Source organism: Oncorhynchus kisutch, linkage group LG6 (assembly GCF_002021735.2).
Source record: "Oncorhynchus kisutch isolate 150728-3 linkage group LG6, Okis_V2, whole genome shotgun sequence".
In the NCBI taxonomy this organism is placed as follows: Eukaryota; Metazoa; Chordata; class Actinopteri; order Salmoniformes; family Salmonidae; genus Oncorhynchus; species Oncorhynchus kisutch.
This window is the reverse complement of record NC_034179.2, coordinates 84,966,531-84,986,864: the sequence shown is the minus strand read 5'-3', so window position 1 is coordinate 84,986,864 and position 20,334 is coordinate 84,966,531. Positions and strand designations below refer to the sequence as shown.

The following is a 20,334-nucleotide window of genomic DNA, read 5'->3' as shown; positions in this document are numbered from 1 at the left end:
CGATCAACAAGACACTCTTCTTTAAGAAGTACGCCATGCTCAACCATCCGATCAACAAGACACTCTTCTTTAAGAAGTACGCCATGCTCTACCATACGATCAACAAGACACTCTTCTTTAAGAAGTACGCCATGCTCAACCATCCGATCAACAAGACACTCTTCTTTAAGAAGTACGCCATGCTCAACCATCCGATCAACAAGACACTCTTCTTTAAGAAGTACGCCATGCTCAACCATCCGATCAACAAGACACTCTTCTTTAAGAAGTACGCCATGCTCAACCATCCGATCAACAAGACACTCTTCTTTAAGAAGTACGCCATGCTCAACCATCCGATCAACAAGACACTCTTCTTTAAGAAGTACACCATGCTCAACCATACGATCAACAAGACACTCTTCTTTAAGAAGTACACCATGCTCAACCATACGATCAACAAGACACTCTTCTTTAAGAAGTACACCATGCTCAACCATCCGATCAACAAGACACTCTTCTTTAAGAAGTACACCATGCTCAACCATCCGATCAACAAGACACTCTTCTTTAAGAAGTACGCCATGCTCAACCATCCGATCAACCAGACTCTCTTCTTTAAGAAGTATGCCATGCTCAACCATCCGATCAACCAGACTCTCTTCTTTAAGAAGTACACCATGCTCAACCATCCGATCAACCAGACTCTCTTCTTTAAGAAGTACGCCATGCTCAACCATCCGATCAACAAGACACTCTTCTTTAAGAAGTACACCATGCTCAACCATCCGATCAACCAGACTCTCTTCTTTAAGAAGTACACCATGCTCAACCATCCGATCAACCAGACACTCTTCTTTAAGAAGTACACCATGCTCAACCATACGATCAGCCAGACACTCGTCTTTAAGAAGTACGCCATGCTCTACCATATGATCAACCAGACACTCGTCTTTAAGAAGTACGCCATGCTCTACCATACGATCAACCAGACACTCGTCTTTAAGAAGTACGCCATGCTCTACCATACGATCAACCAGACACTCTTCTTTAAGAAGTACACCATGCTCAACCATACGATCAACAAGACACTCTTCTTTAAGAAGTACGCCATGCTCAAACATACGATCAACCAGACACTCTTCTTTAAGAAGTACGCCATGCTCAACCATACGATCAACCAGACACTCTTCTTTAAGAAGTACACCATGCTCAACCATACGATCAACCAGACACTCTTCTTTAAGAAGTACACCATGCTCAACCATCCGATCAACAAGACACTCTTCTTTAAGAAGTGTCTGAATCCTGGCTCAGGAAGGCCACCAAAAATTCAGAGATTTCCATACCCAACTATAACATCTTCCGTCAAGATAGAACTGCCAAAGGGGGAGGAGTTGCAGTTTACTGCAGAGATAGCCTGCAAAGTAATGTCATACTTTCCAGGTCCATACCCAAACAGTTCGAACTACTAATTTTGAAAATTACTCTCTCCAGAAATAAGTCTCTCACGGTTGCCGCCTGCTACCGACCCCCCTCAGCTCCCAGCTGTGCCCTGGACACCATTTGTGAATTGATCACCCCCCATCTAGCTTCAGAGTTTGTTCTGTTAGGTGACCTAAACTGGGATATGCTTAACACCCCGCCAGTCCTACAATCTAAGCTAGATGCCCTCAATCTCACACAAATCATCAAGGAACCCACCAGGTACAACCCTAACTCTGTAAACAAGGGCACCCTCATAGACGTCATCCTGACCAACTGGCCCTCCAAATACACCTCCGCTGTCTTCAACCAGGATCTCAGCGATCACTGCCTCATTGCCTGTATCCGCTACGGAGCCGCAGTCAAACGACCACCCCTCATCACTGTCAAACGCTCCCTAAAACACTTCTGTGAGCAGGCCTTTCTAATCGACCTGGCCCGGGTATCCTGGAAGGACATTGACCTCATCCCGTCAGTTGAGGATGCCTGGTCATTCTTTAAAAGTAACTTCCTCACCATTTTAGATAAGCATGCTCCGTTCAAAAAATGCAGAACTAAGAACAGATACAGCCCTTGGTTCACCCCAGACCTGACTGCCCTCGACCAGCACAAAAACATCCTGTGGCGGACTGCAATAGCATCGAATAGTCCCCGTGATATGCAACTGTTCAGGGAAGTCCGGAACCAATACACGCAGTCAGTCAGGAAAGCTAAGGCCAGCTTCTTCAGGCAGAAGTTTGCATCCTGTAGCTCCAACTCCAAAAAGTTCTGGGACACTTTGAAGTCCATGGAGAACAAGAGCACCTCCTCCCAGCTGCCCACTGCACTGAGGCTAGGTAACACGGTCACCACTGATAAATCCATGATTATCGAAAACTTCAATAAGCATTTCTCAACGGCTGGCCATGCCTTCCGCCTGGCTACTTCAACCTCGGCCAACAGCTCCGCCCCCCCCGCAGCTCCTCACCCAAGCCTCTCCAGGTTCTCCTTTACCCAAATCCAGATAGCAGATGTTCTGAAAGAGCTGCAAAACCTGGACCCGTACAAATCAGCTGGGCTTGACAATCTGGACCCTCTATTTCTGAAACTATCTGCCACCATTGTCGCAACCCCTATTACCAGCCTGTTCAACCTCTCTTTCATCTCGTCTGAGATCCCCAAGGATTGGAAAGCTGCCGCAGTCATCCCCCTCTTCAAAGGGGGAGACACCCTGGACCCAAACTGTTACAGACCTATATCCATCCTGCCCTGCCTATCTAAGGTCTTCGAAAGCCAAGTCAACAAACAGGTCACTGACCATCTCGAATCCCACCGTACCTTCTCCGCTGTGCAATCTGGTTTCCGAGCCGGTCATGGGTGCACCTCAGCCACACTCAAGGTACTAAACGACATCATAACCGCCATCGATAAAAGACAGTACTGTGCAGCCGTCTTCATCGACCTTGCCAAGGCTTTCGACTCTGTCAATCACCATATTCTTATCGGCAGACTCAGTAGCCTCGGTTTTTCGGATGACTGCCTTGCCTGGTTCACCAATTACTTTGCAGACAGAGTTCAGTGTGTCAAATCGGAGGGCATGCTGTCCGGTCCTCTGGCAGTCTCTATGGGGGTGCCACAGGGTTCAATTCTCGGGCCAACTCTTTTCTCTGTGTATATCAATGATGTTGCTCTTGCTGCGGGCGATTCCCTGATCCACCTCTACGCAGACGACACCATTCTATATACTTTCGGCCCGTCTTTGGACACTGTGCTATCTAACCTCCAAACAAGCTTCAATGCCATACAACACTCCTTCCGTGGCCTCCAACTGCTCTTAAACGCTAGTAAAACCAAATGCATGCTTTTCAACCGGTCGCTGCCTGCACCTGCATGCCCGACTAGCATCACCACCCTGGATGGTTCCGACCTAGAATATGTGGACGTCTATAAGTACCTAGGTGTCTGGCTAGACTGCAAACTCTCCTTCCAGACTCATATCAAACATCTCCAATCGAAAATCAAATCAAGAGTCGGCTTTCTATTCCGCAACAAAGCCTCCTTCACTCAAGCCGCCAAGCTTACCCTAGTAAAACTGACTATCCTACCGATCCTCGACTTCGGCGATGTCATCTACAAAATGGCTTCCAACACTCTACTCAGCAAACTGGATGCAGTCTATCACAGTGCCATCCGTTTTGTCACTAAAGCACCTTATACCACCCACCACTGCGACTTGTATGCTCTAGTCGGCTGGCCCTCGCTACATATTCGTCGCCAGACCCAGGTCATCTACAAGTCTATGCTAGGTAAAGCTCCGCCTTATCTCAGCTCACTGGTCACGATGGCAACACCCATCCGTAGCACGCGCTCCAGCAGGTGTATCTCACTGATCATCCCTAAAGCCAACACCTCATTTGGCCGCCTTTCGTTCCAGTACTCTGCTGCCTGTGACTGGAACGAATTGCAAAAATCGCTGAAGTTGGAGACTTTTATCTCCCTCACCAACTTCAAACATCAGCTATCTGAGCAGCTAACCGATCGCTGCAGCTGTACATAGTCTATTGGTAAATAGCCCACCCTTTTCACCTACCTCATCCCCATACTGTTTTTATTTATTTACTTTTCTGCTCTTCTGCACACCAATATCTCTACCTGTACATGACCATCTGATCTTTTATCACTCCAGTGTTAATCTGCAAAATTGTAATTATTTGCCTACCTCCTCATGCCTTTTGCACACATTGTATATAGACCCCCCCTTTGTTTTCTACTGTGTTATTGACTTGTTAATTGTTTACTCCATGTGTAACTCTTTGTTGTATGCTCACACTGCTATGCTTTATCTTGGCCAGGTCGCAGTTGCAAATGAGAACTTGTTCTCAACTAGCCTACCTGGTTAAATAAAGGTGAAAAAAAAAAGAAGTACACCATGCTCAACCATACGATCAACCAGACACTCGTCTTTAAGAAGTACACCATGCTCAACCATACGATCAACCAGACACTCGTCTTTAAGAAGTACACCATGCTCAACCATACGATCAACCAGACACTCGTCTTTAAGAAGTACACCATGCTCAACCATACGATCAACAAGACACTCTTCTTTAAGAAGTACACCATGCTCAACCATACGATCAACAAGACACTCTTCTTTAAGAAGTACGCCATGCTCAACCATCCGATCAACAAGACGCTCTTCTTTAAGAAGTACACCATGCTCAACCATACGATCAACCAGACACTCTTCTTTAAGAAGTACACCATGCTCAACCATCCGATCAACAAGACACTCTTCTTTAAGAAGTATGCCATGCTCAACCATACGATCAACAAGACACTCGTCTTTAAGAAGTACACCATGCTCAACCATACGATCAACAAGACACTCTTCTTTAAGAAGTACACCATGCTCAACCATACGATCAACCAGACACTCTTCTTTAAGAAGTACACCATGCTCAACCATCCGATCAACAAGACACTCTTCTTTAAGAAGTACACCATGCTCAACCATCCGATCAACAAGACACTCTTCTTTAAGAAGTATGCCATGCTCAACCATACGATCAACAAGACACTCTTCTTTAAGAAATACCACCACCTCTTTATTCATCCGTGACGCATAAGCAACATTCTCGTATCCTACCTTCTCTCCTACGGCGGCCAGAAACTCCTCCACAGTGACAGTAGCTTCAGTAACACACCTAAAGCCGTGCCGAAGTGACAGGGGCGACGTCCCCATGTGGGTCACCATCCCCGCCAAAACCAGGGCAATTCCGACAAATACAATATACTTAATACTACCACAAGAATAAAAACAATAATAACATTAATCATGCATAGAAAAAGGCAAACCACCAAGAAAAGGAAACTCCAGACAACACTCGCACTCACTCATACAATTCCCAGCATGCACCAAACAGTCCCAACATGCAGAGAGAGAGAGAGAGAGAGAGAGACTAATAAAAAGAGGGTGAAGGATTTTAGGGATGGTAAAGATTTAGTGGAACAGGAACAAAGAGGACACACACAGGTAAATACACACAGGTAAATACACACACAGATAAATACACACGCATACAGTGGGGAGAACAAGTATTTGAAACACTGCCAATTTTGCAGGTTTTCCTACTTACAAAGCATGTAGAGGTCTGTAATTTTTATCATAGGTACACTTCAACTGTGAGAGACGGAATCTAAAACAAAAATCCAGAAAATCTCATTGTATGATTTTTAAGTAATTAATTAGCATTTTATTGCATGACATAAGTATTTGATACATAGGAAAAGCAGAACTTAATATTTGGTACACAAACCTTTGTTTGCAATTACAGAGATCATACGTTTCCTGTAGTTCTTGATCAGGTTTGCATACACTGCAGCAGGGATTTTGGCCCAATCCTCCATACAGACCTTCTCCAGATCCTTCAGGTATCGGGGCTGTCGCTGGGCAATACGGACTTTCAGCTCCCTTCCAAGATTTTCTATTGGGTTCAGGTCTGAAGACTGGCTAGGCCACTCCAGGACCTTGAGATGCTTCTTACGGAGCCACTCCTTAGTTGCCCTGGCTGTGTGTTTCGGGTCATTGTCATGCTGGAAGACCCAGCCACGACCCATCTTCAATGCTCTTACTGAGGGAAGGAGGTTGTTGGCCAAGATCTTACGATACATGGCCCCATCCATCCTTCTCTCAATACGGTGCAGTCGTCCTGTCCCCTTTGCAGAAAAGCATCCCCAAAGAATGATGTTTCCACCTCCATGCTTCACGGTTGGGATGTTGTTCTTGGGGTTGTCCTCATCCTTTTTCTTCCTCCAAACACGGTGAGTGGAGTTCAGACCAAAAAGCTAAATGTTTGTCTCATCAGACCACATGACCTTCTTCCATTCCTCCTCTGGATCATCCAGGTGGTCATTGGCAAACTTCAGACGGGCCTGGACATGCGCTGGCTTGAGCAGGGGGACCTTGCGTGCGCTGCAGGATTTTAATCCATGACGGCGTAGTGTGTTACTAATTGTTTTCTTTGAGACTGTGGTCCCAGCTCTCTTCAGGTCATTGACCAGGTCCTGCCGTGTGGTTCTGGGCTGATCCCTCACCTTCCTCATGATCATTGATGCCCCACGAGGTGAGATCTTGCATGGAGCCCCAGACCGAGGGTGATTGACCGTCATCTTGAACTTCTTCCATTTTCTAATAATTGCGCCAACAGTTGTTGCCTTCTCACCAAGCTGCTTGCCTATTGTCCTGTTGCCCCTCCCAGCCTTGTGCAGGTCTACAATTTTATCCCTGATGTTCTTACACAGCTCTCTGGTCTTGGCCATTGTGGAGAGGTTGGCGTCTGTTTGATTGAGTGTGTGGACAGGTGTCTTTTATACAGGTAACGAGTTCAAACAGGTGCAGTTAATACAGGTAATGAGTGGAGAACAGGAGGGCTTCTTAAAGAAAAACGTCTGTGAGAGCCGGAATTCTAACTGGTTGGTAGGTGATCAAATACTTATGTCATGCAATAAAATGCAAATTAATTACTTAAAACTCATGCTTTTATTTTCTGGATTTTTGTATTAGATTCCGTCTCTCACATTTGAAGTGTACCTATGATAAAAATTACAGACCTCTACATGCTTTGTAAGTAGGAAAACCGGCAAAATCGGCAGTGTACATGCCTAGTGAAAATGCACAGAGAGTATGGTGTTTTATTTAGTTCTGTCCTAATGCACAGAGAGTATGGTGTTTTAATTAGTTCTGTCCTAATGCACAGAGAGTATTGTGTTTTATTTAGTTCTGTCCTAATGCACAGAGAGTATGGTGTTTTAATTAGTTCTGTCCTAATGCACAGAGAGTATGGTGTTTTAATTAGTTATGTCCTAATGCACAGAGAGTATGGTGTTTTAATTAGTTATGTCCTAATGCACAGAGAGTATGGTGTTTTAATTAGTTCTGTCCTAATGCACAGAGAGTATGGTGTTTTAATTAGTTATGTCCTAATGCACAGAGAGTATGGTGTTTTAATTAGTTAGGTCCTAATGCACAGAGAGTATGGTGTTTTCATTAGTGCTGTCCTAATGCACAGTTTGGCTGCAGGCTCATACATGGCACCCAACAAAGGGCTTCTACTGCAGCAGCAGTCACAATACAGTTTGTACCACAATCCTGTCATCCCTTCTCCTTTTCAACCAACCAACCAGCCAGCCAACCAGCCAACCAACCAGCCAGCCAACCAGCCAGCCAACCAACCAACCAACCAACCAACAAGCCAACCAACTAACTCTCTTTCTCTCAGACTCTAGTCATATATGTTGCTGGAATGACTTCAATATGGCATAACTGGCGTTCATTTTATCTCGTCTAATCTATGGCCTGTTGCCGTCTGACACTGACTCAACTTTTTTATCCTTTCTCTCCTCAATCTCTTTCCTTTCTTTCTTTGTTTCCCTCCCTTCCCCCTCCCTCTTTCTCTTCTGCCCACAGAATTACTTCAAAGATGCCTGGAACATTTTTGACTGTGTGACAGTCCTGGGCAGCATTACAGATATTTTAGTGACTGAGCTCGGGGTAAGTGAGGAGGCAGGGGGAATTAACAGTGGGAAAGGGAAATGGTGTGTCAGCAAGTTCAGTGGTATGAGTGGGAGAGTGAAAGAGTCAGAGAGAGAGAGGTAGAGAGAGAGAGAAAGAGAGAAGCAGAGAGGGAGAGAGTAAGGGGGAGAGAGAGTGAGAGTAAGGGGAAGAGAGAGGTAGAGAGAGTGAGACAGGCAGAGAGAGAGAGAGAGGTAGAGAGGTAGTGAGAGTGAGACAGGTAGAGAGAGAGAGGGGGGGGCAGATAGAAAGAGAGCAGGGGCACATAGAGAAGCAGAGAGAAAGGCAGAGACTGTAGTGTACAGGATCTTGCATTGCTCAGTGAAGCATGAACATATTTTTGAAAGCCTTACATAATTGTCCCAGTTGGTGGAGAGCAAAGCACAGAGACCTGGATCATGGTAGCCCAGCCACCACTGACAATACTCAGGAGACTAACACTCACACACACACACACACACACACTCACACACACTCACTCATGCACGTACACACACAGACTACTCTACTAATCTGCTAGGCAACCTGACAGCCAATCAAATAACCAGCCTCAAAACAATCTGGCCAATCAGACTGTTCCTCTAGCCAGGCAACCACTTAGCAACCAGTTGGATAGTGAAAAATGATAGCCAATGAGGTAGACACACTAGTTATTCAGGCAGGTAATGTGGTGTGTGCGCGTGTGCGTGCGTGCATGCGAGTGTGTGTGTGTTGTAATGCCTTTATAAACCATATTATGAAATATGAATATTGTTTTTGAATGTTGTGTGTCTCTGAGACAGTCCTGACAGCTATACCTTTGTTTCCAGTAAAAACTCTATCAACCCAGGTCCTGGAGAGCTATATGTTTTATAACCAGCCTAGCACCAACAGATCTGATTAAACCTTTAACTCCTCATCGGGACCTTGATTGGTTGATTGGTTGAATCAGGTGTGTTACTGCTGGGCTGGAACAAAAGCTTGAACATCATGTAGCTCTGCATGACAAAGGTTGGTGACCACAGACATAATCATAGAAATTAAATCAGATTACATAATATCTTAGTAGTGGCAAGAGGTTTTCCTGACTACATGACTTGAACTAGACCCTCGTTTTTCCTGTCAGTTCTTATGGTGAGGAAAAACTCCTGTCCCCAACTATGCTCTATAAACTGTCCTACCAGGTGTTACTGGCAGTGGATGTTAATGGCATAAGAATCAGGTGGAATTGGTTCCTCTTTTCTAAACTGACCTCAAACTAGTCCGAGACACCATTTGATCAAGAGGGACCTTTGAACATGAAAAGCAAGCCCTGTTCTTGGATCAGTCCAGTGGTAGTCCATCAAAGCAGCCTTTAATTTGGGTCAGCTCAAATTAAAGCTGTAGTTGCCATTGCGCTGATTCAAACACACGACTTGACAATCATGTTCATTTTCCTCGCAGTCCAATGGAAGCTTGTTAATGTGTGGATATTAAAAGTAATCTCATGTTAAAAGTAATCTCATGTTAAAAGTAATCTCATGTTAGGAGTAATCTAATGTTAGGAGTAATCTCATGTTAGGAGTAATCTCATAATATATTTTTTTAACTTCATCTGTTTCCTAGTCGTTGATATCCCTGCTGTTGTATGTATGGAGGCAGAGTTATGACTGAACTGTTGTACGTATGGAGGCAGTGTTATGACTGAACTGTTGTATGTATGGAGGCAGTGATGACTGAACTGTTGTATGTATGGAGGCAGAGTTATGACTGAACTGTTGTACCTATGGAGGCAGTGTTATGACTGAATTATTGTATGTATGGAGGCAGTGTTATGACTGAACTGTTGTATGTATGGAGGCAGTGATGACTGAACTGTTGTATGTATGGAGGCAGAGTTATGACTGAACTGTTGTATGTATGGAGGCAGTGTTATGCCTGAACTGTTGTATGTATGGAGGCAGTGTTATGCCTGAACTGTTGTATGTATGGAGGCAGTGTTATGACTGAACTGAACTCAGTAATAATGAGTGTACATAATGAAAATTCATTTCCTGTTTGATCTTTTTTTACATGCTTTCTTTAACTCTACGCTACTTAATGGCAACTACTTCGTCCCTCTCCCTTCTGACGAATTCATCCAATCAAAATGCACTATGTGTCCATCCATGAAACCTGGCCTGGCCAATCGCACTCTTTGTTAAATCAACCTCCAAAAATGCCGCTATAAACCATGTCATCTGCAACATCCACATGTAGATGGTTTGTACTTTTTTGGAGATACTTTAATTACTGCATCCATTTCCTGGTGTGGCTGTGGTGATGCATGTTGCTCGACTCCTCACCCTGGCAGTGACCCCTGACCTTTGATCTCTGACCCAGGTTTGACAAGATGACTCGACTGACCTCCTGCTCCCAGTCACCGGACATTCGACCAATCCCAAATAGACTACCCCTTGTATAGATATCAAAAAGGATCAGATAGGATTTAGCTAATAATCCACCTAGCCTATCTGGATGGGTTCGTTTTCAGATTACTGATACCAATCCAATGCTTTCAGATCTACACGTGCTAGACCTAGAGGGGCTTGAGGTCAATTTGGAATTGGCCAGTAGTCATTGTCCTAATACCCTTCAGGTTCTGATTTAATACTGTTCAAATGCATCCTTCCTTCCTCCCTTCCTTGAAGTGATCACAGCTCTGATCTGACTGATCTGATCCAAAATAAAGGAAACACTTGAGTAAACGAGGCTTCTGGCAGCTCTATTATGGTGTGGGGTGCCTTTTCCTGGCATGGTCCACTCATCCCTTTAGAGGGCAAGGTAAACGTCAATAAATACACTGCCTTTCTGAATGCTCCCCTTCAACCTTTCTGTCTTGATGGGAGTGACCTCTTCCAGGATGACAATAACCCAATCCACAGGGCACGAGTGGTCACTGAATGGTTTGTTTAGCATGAAAATGAAATTTTCTCATGGAAGAATGGCATTGCATCCCTCCAATAGAGTTCCAGAAACTTGTAGAATCTATGCCAAGGCACATTGAAGCTGTTCTGGCAGCTCGTGGTGGCCCAACACCCTACTACAACGCTTTACGTTGGTGTTTCCTCTATTTTGGCAGTTACCTTTATGTAGCTATGTGGTGGAACTCCTGCTCTCGCTAATCTGATCATGTTCAATCAGTGATTATTTCAAGGAGGGAAGGAGGAACAAATGTGTTGTAAAAGTATTCTATCAGATCTGTGGTAATGTAGGAAAGGAACGGAAGCTGGTCAAGCCTATTAGGACACAGCCTGGACAATACTCTCACAATCACTAGACATGCACCACTGCTTACATTCCTTACACACACACACACACACACACACACACACACACACACACACACACACACACACACACACACACACACACACACACACACACACACACACACACACACACACACACACACACACACACACACACACACACACACACACACACACACACACACACACACACACACACACGCGCTAGTGTCTGTGAGAGCCAGGGGAGTAAGGTGTGACAGGAGTACACAGAGTGACTGGGTCTAAAGCTTCACCCATGGCAGACCGGGCTACGGTGCATGCTGCCCCACTGCATGTCTCTGGCAGGGATGGCACACACGTATACTACTCATAGACACATAAGTTAAACACACCCAGACATACATGGACACTGACCTACACACACATAGACACACACACACACACACACAATAGTACATAGCCTAATAAATACACGCACATAGGCTTGTGTTGCAATGCCATAGTGAACATGCTCTTGATGGGAGCTGAATGTGCCTACTGCCAAGCCCTCTCTAACCCAGAACCCTTCCCTTGGTAGAGGGTTGAAGGACCATGCACATCATAGGACCGTGAGCATCACTAACATAGTTTACAGTAATCAAATAGGACAGTGAGCATCACACACATAGTTTACAGTGATCAAGTACAGTTTTATTTCTGTAGTGGTTTTTACAAATGCTTTCACCATTAAGTGTGTAATAATTTGAGCAAGACGAAGTCGTATGATTCGCCCTATGAATATGGAGTTATAGTAATGCTATCACTGTTATATCAACATTAGAACTTTGTAACAATTATATTTCTAAATATAATCAATATATTTGCAGTTTGTCCTTCAACCCAGAACCCCACTCCCCCTCCCCTTTCTCTGACTGTGACGCAAAAAAGGTTGGGTTCAATTCCATGTAAATACTGTTATTTCAGGAGGTGACTTGAAATTCAGGAGTCCTCTTAAAGCAACAGTGGGCAATTTTCAATTTTATTAATTAAATGTTGTCTCATTTTATCCCCTGAATTGAGTGAACTGAAGTGGAATCGAACCTGACTTTATAGTGTCACAGGACTAAAACGAGCCAATCCCTTGTGGAGGAGAGCTGTCAGCTTTGCTGCGTTGCGTTGACACGTGGTTAACTTGCTGTGATCTAGCTAGCTCCATATTGTGCGGTGGTGCGTTTGCCTTGAGGATCAGTGCATTTGGTTGTATTTACAAGAAAAACGGTTCCCTGCACCCACTACTACTACTACTACTAACTACTACTACTACTACTACTTCTACTACTACTTCTACTACTACTACTAACTAGTACTACTACTGCTGCTACTATTACTATTTACTACTACTACTAACTACTACTACTACTAACTACTACTACTACTACTATCTACTACTACTACTAACGACTACTACTGCTAGTACTGCTACTACTACTACTACTACTCATACTACTACTACTACTACTACTCAAATCAAATCCAATTTAATTTATCACATGCGGCAGGTAGCCTAGTGGTTAGAGCATTGGGCCAGTTACCGAAAGGTTGCAGTTAACCCACGGTTCCCGGGTAGGCCGTCATTGTAAATAAGAATTTGTTCTTAACTGACTTGCCTAGTTAAATAAAGGTTACATAAATACAATTAAAATAAAAAACATGCACTGAATACCGTGAAATGCTAACTTACAAGCTCTTGACCAACAATGCAGTTCAATTAGACTTAAGAAAATATTTACTAAATAAACTAAAGTAAAAAAAAAAATTCATAACAATAAAGAGGCTATATACAGGGGGTACTGGTACCGAGTCAATGTGCGGGGGTACAGGTTAGTTGAGGTAATTGTGAATGTTGCCCTGTTTAAAGGTCTTACTCAAATCAGCTGCGGAAAGTATGATCCCACAGTTGTCTGGAACATCTGGTGCTCTCAGTCATGCTTCAGTGTTGCTTAACTCAAAGCGAGCATAAAAGGCATTTAGCTCATCTGGTAGGCTCGCGTAACTGGGCAGCTCGCGGCTGGGTTTCCCTTTGTAGTCTGTAATATTTTTCAAGCCCTCTCACATCCGATGAGCATCAGAGCCGGTGTAGTAGGATTCAATTTTGTACTTCCACTTTGCCTGTTTGATGGTTCGTTTGAGGGCATTTCTTATAAGCGTCTGGATAAGTGTCCCACTCCTTGAAAGCGGGAGCTCTAGCCTTTAGCTCAGTGCGGATGTTGCCTGTAATCCTTGGCTTCTGGTTGGGAAATGTACGTACGGTCACTGTGGGGATGTCGTCGTCGATGCACTTATTGATGAAGCCGGAGACTAAGGTGGTGTACTCCTCAATGCCATTGGAAAAATCCCGGAACATATTCCAGTCTGTGCTAGTAAAACAGTCCTGTAGCGTATCATCCGCATCATCTGACCACTTCCTTATTGAGTGAGTGACTGGTACTTCCTGCTTTAGTTTTTGCTTGTAAGCAGGAATCAGGAGGATATAATTATGGTCAGATTTGCCAAATTGATGGCGAGGGAGAGCTTTCTATGCATCTCTGTGTGTGGAGTAAAGGTGGTCTAGAGTTGTTTTCCTCTGGTTGTACATTTAACATGCTGGTAGAAATTAGGTAAAACAGATTTAAATTTGCCTGCATTAAAGTCCCCGGCCACTAGGAGCGCCGCTTCTGGATGAGCATTTTCTTTTTTGCTTATGGCCTTATACAGCTCGTTGAGTGCGGTCTTAGTGCCAGCATCAGTTTGTGATGGTAAATAGACGGCTACGGATAATATAGATGAGAACTCTCTTGGTAGATAGTGTGGTCTACTGCTTATCATGAGGTATTCTATCTCAGGCGTGCACTACCTTGAGACTTCTTTATTATTAGACATCGCGCACCAGCAGTTATTGACAAGTATACACCTCTGCCCCTCGTCTTACCAGACGTAGCTGCTCTGTCCTGCCGATGCATGGAGAAGCCATCCAGCTCTATATTATACATTTCGTCATTCAGCCACGCCTCGGTGAAACATAAGATATTACAGTTTTAATGTGCCGTTGGTAGGATAGTCTTAATCTTAGATTGTCCCATTTGTTTTCCAATGATTGCATGCTGACCAATAATATGGAGGGTAGCGGTGGTTTATCTACTCTTTGGCAAATTCTTAAAAGGTACCCTGCCCTCCTCCCCCTTTTCTCCGTCTTTTCTTCACACTGATGACGGGGATTTGGGCCTTGTCTTGACAAAGCAGAAAAAATCTTTCTTCAGTTCGAGGTGAGTAATTGTTGTACTGATGTCTAGAAGCTCTTTTCGGGTCATTAGAGACGGTAGCAGCAAATTATGTACAAAATGAGTTACAAACAATGAGAAAAAAACAAAACAAAATAGCACAGTTGATTAGGAGCCATCCCCTCCTGCGCCATTATATCTGAGCATTGTGGGGTCCTACTACTACTACAAACTACTACTATTTCTACTACCACTACTACCAGCTACAAACTACTTTGACTACTACTACCACTACTACCAACTACTACTACGACTTCAAGCTACTACTACTACTAATACTAGTACTACTACTACTATTACTACAAACTACTACTACTACCAGTACTACCAACTATTACTACTACTTCAAGCTACTACTAATACTAGTACTACTACTACCACCACTACAACCAACTACTACTACTACTACAAACTAGTACTACTACTACTACTTTGTACCTACTGCTACTACTTACTGCACAATTGGGTGACAATGGTTAGGTTTTGAAAACATATGATTTTCCTTTCCCCTGTATTGATTCCCTTCTTCTAACTCCTTGGATATGCCCGAGCCTGTTACAAGTCTTGATTTTTTTGGTTTGGTTTGCATTTGATTCCAGTTCTGTTTGGTTGCTTTTCTGTTGGTTTTGAATCCTCCTCAGTTTGGTTTTGAACTTTTCCCCTGCTTTTATGGTTTGGTTTGTTTTTGGACAGGATATAGTTATCTAACATTGCATGGCAAGTGATAAGCTTCTCCTCTCTACCCTGTACCTCCTTTTCTTCACACTTCTCTCCCTCTATTTGTCCCTGCCTCTATCTTTCCATCCCACTCTTCCCCCTTTTTCCATCTCTCTTTCTTTCTACCCCTCACCCCTCCCATTTCTCTCTTTCTATCTCTCTCTCTCTCTTACACTTGTGTCTGGTCATACTGTGGGTGTTGTAGAATAACTTCATCAACTTGAGTTTCCTGAGACTGTTCAGGGCTGCCAGGCTCATCAAACTGCTCCGGCAGGGAGAAACCATCCGCATCCTGCTCTGGACCTTTGTTCAATCCTTCAAGGTAATGCCACACACACACACACACACACACACACACACACACACACACACACACACACACACACACACACACACACACACACACACACACACACACACACACACACACACACACACACACACACACACACACTGAGAGAGACCCTACTAGACCCTACTAGTAGCATTGTGGAGACCTATGAGAATACACCCACACAGACCCTACTAGTAGCATTGTGGAGACCTATGACAGAATACACACACAAAACCAGAGGTGTGGACTCGAGTCACATGACATGATTTCGAGTCAGGTTTAAGTCACAGATTTGATGACTTGAGAGTCAACTTCATAGATAATAAAACAACTTGAGACTTGACTTCGACTTGGAGCCTCAAGACTTGGGACTCGACTTAGACTTGAGACTGATAACTTATCTGGCCAGGTTTTGTAACGTTTGGTCACTTGTTTTGTGTCACTCATTCAGTATCACACTTGCAACAACAACAAAAAAGATTTGCTAGTGAAATGCACACTCGTCCCTCTGATTAGACCAGCAAACCGTCAATCAACACAGGTTGTGTGAGCTATAGTAGCACACTGAGAAGGTTTTTGGGGTGTGTGTGAAACTGAATTGGAAAAATACATAAAAATTACAGACTACCATTTGTATTTTATATTCATACCCTTGGTTATTCGAACTGGTCACTATCCTAAGCCTACGGCGTTGCACCAAATGATTGTAATCTGTGCTTCAGTTCCCAAAAATTGAGCGTCCTGACTGTTAACCAAAGACCAGTCATCAGCATTGCGCTCAAAGGCAGGCGCACATATCCAGATTAGTGACCAGAAAGAAATAATTTAATTTTCCTACCTACATTAATCAAACTGCTACAGGCTCATCTTTGAAAAATGAAGGAGAGCCGCACGCACAACCTAGGAGCTCAGATGCAAAAACATGTATTTTTATTTTTTTATGTCCAACGTTTCGACAGACAAGCTGTCTTCATCAGGGTACAGACTCATCTTTGCCAGAACAATAAGCTGATCATTTCATTGATAATTTTCATATTTCATATAGGCCAAGTTTAGGTGGATTATATAGTTGAAGTCGGAAGTTTACATACACCTTATCCAATTACATTTAAACTCAATTCCTATTTAATCCTAGTAATCATTCCCTGTCTTAGGTCAGTTAGGATCACCACTTTATTTTAAGAATGTGAAAAGCCAGAATAATAGTAGAGAATGATTTATTTCAGCTTTTATTTATTTCATCACATTCCCAGTCGGTTTTGGTATTTGGTCGCATTGCATTTAAATAGTTTAACTTGGGTCAAACGTTTCAGGTAGCTTTCCACAAGCTTCGCACAATAAGTTGGGTGAATTTTGGCCCATTCCTCCTGACAGAGCTGGTGTAACTGAGTCAGGTTTGTAGGCCTCTTTGCTCGCACACACTTTTGCAGTTCTGCCCACAAATTTTCTATGGGATTGAGGTCAGGGTTTGTGATGGCCACTCCAATACCGTGACTTTGTTGTCCTTAAGCCATTTTGCCGCAACTTTGGAAGTATGCTTGGGGTCATTGTCCATTTGGAAGACCCATTTGCAACCAAGCTTTAACTTCCTGACTGATGTCTTGAGATGTTGCTTCAATATATCCATATAATTTCCCTCCCTCATGATGCCACCTATTTTGTGAAGTGCACCAGTCCCTTTTGTAGCAAAGCACCCTCACAATATGATGCTGCCACCCCCACGCTTCACGGTTGGGATTGTGTTCTTCAGCTTGCAAGCCTCCCCCTTTTTCCTCCAAACATAACAATGGTCATTATGTCCAAACAGTTCTATTTTTGTTTCATCAGACCAGAGGACATTTCTCCAAAAAGTACTATCTTTGTCCCCATGTGCAGTTGCAAACCGTACTCTACGCTTTTTAATGTTAGTAGTCTGGCTTTTTTATGGCGGTTTTGGAGCAGGTGTCACGCCCTGACCATAGTTTGCTTTGTATGTTTATATGTTTTGGTTGGTCAGGGTGTGATCTGAGTGGGAACCATATTTAGGTAGCCTGTTTTGTCATTGTGGGTGGTGGGTGATTGTCTATGTTAGGTGCTTGTGTCAGCACAGGTCTTATTATAGCGTCACGGTCGTTGTTCATGTATTGTTTTGTTCAGTTTACTTCGTGTTTTCGTCATCCATTAAAATGATGCATTCACACCACGCTGCGCTTTGGTCCGGTTCTTACGACGATCGTGACAGAATCACCCACCACAAAAGGACCAAGTGGCATGGTAACGGGCAGCAGCAGCGGCCAAAATTTCAGGACTCCTGGACATGGGAGGAGATTTTAAACGGAGAAGGACCCTGGGCAGAGGCTGGGGAATATCGCCACCCCAAAGCAGAGCTGGAGGCAGCGAAAGCTGAGCGGCGGCAATATGAGACGGCAGCGCAACAGGTACGAGAGGCAGCCCCCCAAATTGTTTTAGGGGGAGCACACGGGGAGTGTGGCTAAGCCAGGTAGCAGACCTGAGCTCACTCCTCATGCTTATTATAAGCAGCGCGTTACTGGTCAGGCACCGTGTTATGCGGTTAAGCGCACGGTGTCGCCAGTACGTGCCCATAGCCCGGTGCGCTATAGGGCAGCCCCCCGAAAGTGCCATGCGAGTGTGGGCATCCAGCCAGGGCGTATGGTGCCTGCTCAGCGTGTCTGGTCGCCGGTACGCCATTTCGGTCCAGGGTATCCTGCGCCGGCTCTGCGTACTGTGTCTCCGGGGCGCTGGGAGGGTGCAGTGCGACCTATGCCTGCGCTCCGCTCGTGCTGGGCAAATGTGGGAGTGGAGCCTAAGGGACAGGTGCGAGGCACCTGATCTCCAGGCACTAGATCTCCAGTGCTTACCCACAGCCCGGTTCAACCTGTGCCTGCACTCTGGAGGGTCCGGGCTAGAGTAGTTATCCAGCCTGGGGGAGTGGTGCCAAGGCTGCGCACCAGAGCTCCAGTGCCCCCCCCCCCCCACAGCCCGGTCCTTCAGGTGCCTCCTCCTAACACCAAGCCTCCTGGAGGTCTCCCCAGCCTGGTGGGTCCTGTGGCAGCCCCACGCACCAGGCTGTCTCTCTGTCTCCTCCCTACAGGTGCTCCCGTCTGTCCAGCGCCGCCTGAGCCGCCCGTCTCTCCAGTGCTGCCAGAGCCTTCCTCCTGTCCTGAGCTGCTAGAGTCTCCCGTCTGTCCTGAGCTGCTAGTCTCCCGTCTGTCTGGAGCTGCTAGTGCCGCCAGTCTGTCCTGAGCCATCAGTTAGCCAGGAGCTGCCAGAGCCACCAGCCAGCCAGGAGCTGCCAGAGCCGCCAGTCAGCCAGGAGCTGCCAGAGCCGCCAGCCAGCCAGGAGCTGCCAGAGCCGCCAGCCAGCCAGGAGCTGCCAGAGCCGCCAGCCTGCCAGGAGCCGCCAGAGCCACCAGCCAGGAGCTGCCAGAGCCGTCAGCCAGCCAGGAGCCACCAGAGCCGTCAGCCAGTCCTGAGCTGCCCCTCAGGTCTACATTTTTTTTCTGAGGTCTTGGCTGATTTCTTTTGATTTTCCCATGATGTCAAGCAAAGAGGCACTGAGTTTGAAGGTAGGCCTTGAAATACATCCACGGGTACATCTCCAATTGACTCAAATGATGTCAATTAGCCTATCAGAAGTTTCTAAAGCCAAGCCATAATTGTATGGAATTTTCCAAGCTGTTTAAAGGCACAGTCAACTTAGTGTATGTAAACTTCTGACCCACTGGAATTGTGATACAGTGAATTGTAAGTGAAATAATCTGTATGCAAACAATTGCTGGAAAAATTCCTTGTGTCATGCACAAAGTCGATCTCCTAACCTATAGTTTGTTAACATTTTTGTAGTAGTTTAAAAACAAGTTTTAATGACTCCAACCTAAATGTATGTAAACTTCTGACTTCAACTGTATATGTCTAAAGATAGATGTAACATCGCACTACCTTCAATACTCATGGGATGAAGATGTAATGTGTTCTGACAAATTAATTACGATATTTGTGAGGAAAAAAGGCTACAGTCAGATCATGCTCTCCATCCGATCCTGCAAGCCTCTCTGCATACATGTAGACCGTATGATCCTGCCTGCTCTGGACTCCAGACTCCAGTGACCTGATATCCCTCGTTGATATTGACTGTAAACATGAATGTAAACAACATTAAAGTGTAAATCTCAGTTTATTTCTGTATCTTGCGTTTTGAAAATGAATCACCTGTGAGCGTGTGCATGTGTGTACATGGGGGGTCGCAAGCTTTTAACCACTCCTTTTTGGGAGTCGCGGGTCAAAAAGAGAACTGGTCACTGAATGGTTTGATGAGCTAGCGAAAGGATTGCCGGCTTGCTGTACAGCTATATCATCTGTAGTACAGCTATATCATCTGCTGTACAGCTATATCATCTACTGTACAGCTATATCATCTACTGTACAGCTATATCATCTACTGTACAGCTATCTACTGTACAGCTATATCATCTACTGTACAGCTATATCATCTTCTGTACAGCTATCTACTGTACTGCTATATCATCTGTTGTACAGCCATATCATCTGCTGTACAGCTATATCATCTGCTGTACAGCTATATCATCTACTGTACAGCTATATCATCTACTGTACAGCTATATCATCTACTGTACAGCTATCTACTGTACAGCTATATCATCTACTGTACAGCTATATCATCTTCTGTACAGCTATCTACTGTACTGCTATATCATCTGT

The 20,334-nt window shown here is 44.6% G+C and overlaps 1 protein-coding gene across 1 annotated transcript in view; it reads left to right on the top strand.

Annotated features, from left to right (window-relative positions):
• Nucleotides 1–20,334, top strand: part of LOC109887500 (voltage-dependent P/Q-type calcium channel subunit alpha-1A) — a 167,363-nt gene that overhangs the window by 101,810 nt on the left and 45,219 nt on the right. The window contains 2 exon segments of the mRNA XM_031828066.1: nucleotides 7,913–7,996; nucleotides 15,487–15,603. Of these exon segments, the coding sequence (XP_031683926.1) occupies nucleotides 7,913–7,996; nucleotides 15,487–15,603 (201 nt within the window).